The 294-nt window shown below is 38.1% G+C and overlaps 1 protein-coding gene across 1 annotated transcript in view; it reads left to right on the top strand.

Annotated features, from left to right (window-relative positions):
* LOC119585037 (serine/threonine-protein phosphatase 2A regulatory subunit B'' subunit beta-like) overlaps positions 1–294 on the top strand; it is a gene marked incomplete at its 5' end in the record, with an annotated part of 15,978 nt that overhangs the window by 11,276 nt on the left and 4,408 nt on the right. The window contains 1 exon segment of the mRNA XM_037933654.1: positions 187–278. Coding sequence (XP_037789582.1) covers positions 187–278 — 92 coding nt within the window.

Below are 294 nucleotides of genomic sequence, written 5' to 3'. Positions count from 1 at the left end.
TCTTTGAATTTAGAATGATAATAGCATTTTGAAAAAAAAATAAAATAAAAAAGTTAGACTATGGATGAATGTGAATAACTTCATTTTATCATCATACATTCCACTTTTCAATGAACAATACTGATAACAGTTAAACTAAAGGATATTAAGGACCAGATGTACTACACTGTGGATGACTGTTCCTAGTTCCTGCAGGTATCGGAGTGGGATCGGTATGCGGCTGAGGAGTACGAGCTGCTGGTGGCAGAGGAGGGGGGAGCTGACCACCAGGATGATATGTAGGTTCATTTTGCT

The sequence above is a fragment of the Penaeus monodon genome, chromosome 19 (genome assembly GCF_015228065.2).
Source record: "Penaeus monodon isolate SGIC_2016 chromosome 19, NSTDA_Pmon_1, whole genome shotgun sequence".
Classification (NCBI taxonomy): Eukaryota; Metazoa; Arthropoda; class Malacostraca; order Decapoda; family Penaeidae; genus Penaeus; species Penaeus monodon.
The sequence above is the reverse complement of the archived record's forward strand: the minus strand, read 5'-3'. Positions and strand labels throughout refer to the sequence as shown.